Source organism: Arachis ipaensis, chromosome B10 (genome assembly GCF_000816755.2).
Source record: "Arachis ipaensis cultivar K30076 chromosome B10, Araip1.1, whole genome shotgun sequence".
Lineage (NCBI taxonomy): Eukaryota > Viridiplantae > Streptophyta > Magnoliopsida > Fabales > Fabaceae > Arachis > Arachis ipaensis.
Window position 1 is genome coordinate 35,247,689 of NC_029794.2, and position 1,655 is coordinate 35,249,343.

At 40.1% G+C, this 1,655-nt stretch overlaps 1 protein-coding gene across 1 annotated transcript; it reads left to right on the forward strand.

Moving 5' to 3' along the window:
* Window positions 291-1,295, forward strand: LOC107620525. Its single transcript, XM_016322670.1, has one exon. The coding sequence runs from the start codon at window positions 291-293 to the stop codon at window positions 1,293-1,295; it is 1,005 nt and encodes a 334-aa protein (XP_016178156.1).

The window sequence follows — 1,655 nt, forward strand, 5'->3', positions numbered from 1 at the left end:
AAGCCCAAGAAAACTCAACCAAAGCCCAAGCCCAAGTTTACTTCAAAACCGAAGCACAAATTTAACCCACCTAAAAGAATCACAAGATCTCAGGGAAGGGGACATTGGAGTGCTAACAAAGGGAAGTAAACTTTTCATGTGGATTTAACTGCAACCAGATCAAGCAGTGATGAAGAGAGTTCGGAGGATGACTCTTATGTCCCTGTGCAGGAGGCCAGCTCTAGTAGTGATGATGAGTTGGTTACACAACCAATTAGGAAGAGGTCAAGAAGGTTCAGAAGGCCTCAGCCATGGCCAAAGGAAAGGAAAAGATGTATAAAGACACTATTATGCAAGATGATGATGCAATTGTGGCAGACTTATCTGATGTAGAGGTGGACTTTGATTTTTTAGGAAGTCCAGGAAACGGATTGATGTATGATGCTCTTAACCCGGGTGCAGAATCTGATGGTGCCAACTCCTGGCACTCGGAGGAGATGAAGACTCCTCCTAACTCTGAAGATGAATTGGAATCTGATGAAGAATTGGATGAATTTCTAATCTTCCATGAGGGCCAGAGATTTGGTGAGTTACAACTGCAAGTGGGAATAAATTTTAATACTAAACAAGACTTCAGGGATGCTGTGCGAGAGTTTACCATTCAGGAGGGTAGGAGGATTAAGTTTGTAAAGAATGACAATATGAGGTGTAGGGCAGTGTGCCAGGTGGAAGAGTGCTCATGGGTTGTTTACGCCTCAAGGGATCATGAAGACTCTTGCTGGCAAATCAAGACTTTTTATGACAATCATACATGTCCAAGAGAGAATTCTAATAGGGCTGCAAACAGAGCTTGGCTGGCAAGTAAGTTGGTAAAAAAGGTTAGAAAGTACCCCAACTTCAAGCAATGTGAGGCTGCAACATACTTTAGGTCAAAGTGTGATCTCATATTGCATAGGAATTCATTATCCCGAGCCTTGGCTGATGCAAGAAATGTTGTCTACGGGGATGAAAAAGCACAGTATGCCTTGTTAAGGGATTATGCTGAAACGCTGCTAAAGACCAATCTGGGATCCACTGTAAAGATTGGGGTTACTCCACTGCCTGACGGCCAAGTAATGTTTGATAAAATGTACATCTGCTTGAATGGTTGCAAGAACGGGTTTAAAGCTGGGTGTCGACCTTTAATCGGCCTCGATGGAGCATTTCTAAAGACGCAGATTGGTAGACAGATATTATCAGCTGTCGCACAAGATGCAAATCACCACATTTATGTGGTTGCTTGGGCTATAGTCAACATTGAAAACAAGGAGAACTGAAAATGGTTTTTGGAGTTACTCCACGATGATTTAGGAGACTATAAGGCTAACAGGTGGTGTTTCATTTCTGATATGCAGAAGGTTAGACAGTTTATATTGTAAGCAAAATGTATATCTGTTTATTGTTTAAACTATTTGGTTCTATGTTTTATTTGGTATGGATAATTGCAACTTGCTGATCTCACTTATTATATACATTATGTAGGTTGTTTGGTTATTTAGGTTGTTTGAATATTTAGGGTCTTTGGTTATTTAAGTAGTTTGATTATTTAGGTGGTTTGCTTATTTAGGCTGATTGGTAATTGATTATTTATGGTGGTTGCTAATTGATTATTTAGGGTGATTGGTTATTGATATTTG

Bases quoted from the DNA above. Each gene is read 5' to 3' on its own strand.
- LOC107620525 (XM_016322670.1), top strand. From the start codon at position 291: ATGGCCAAAGGAAAGGAAAAGATGTATAAAGACACTATTATGCAAGAT.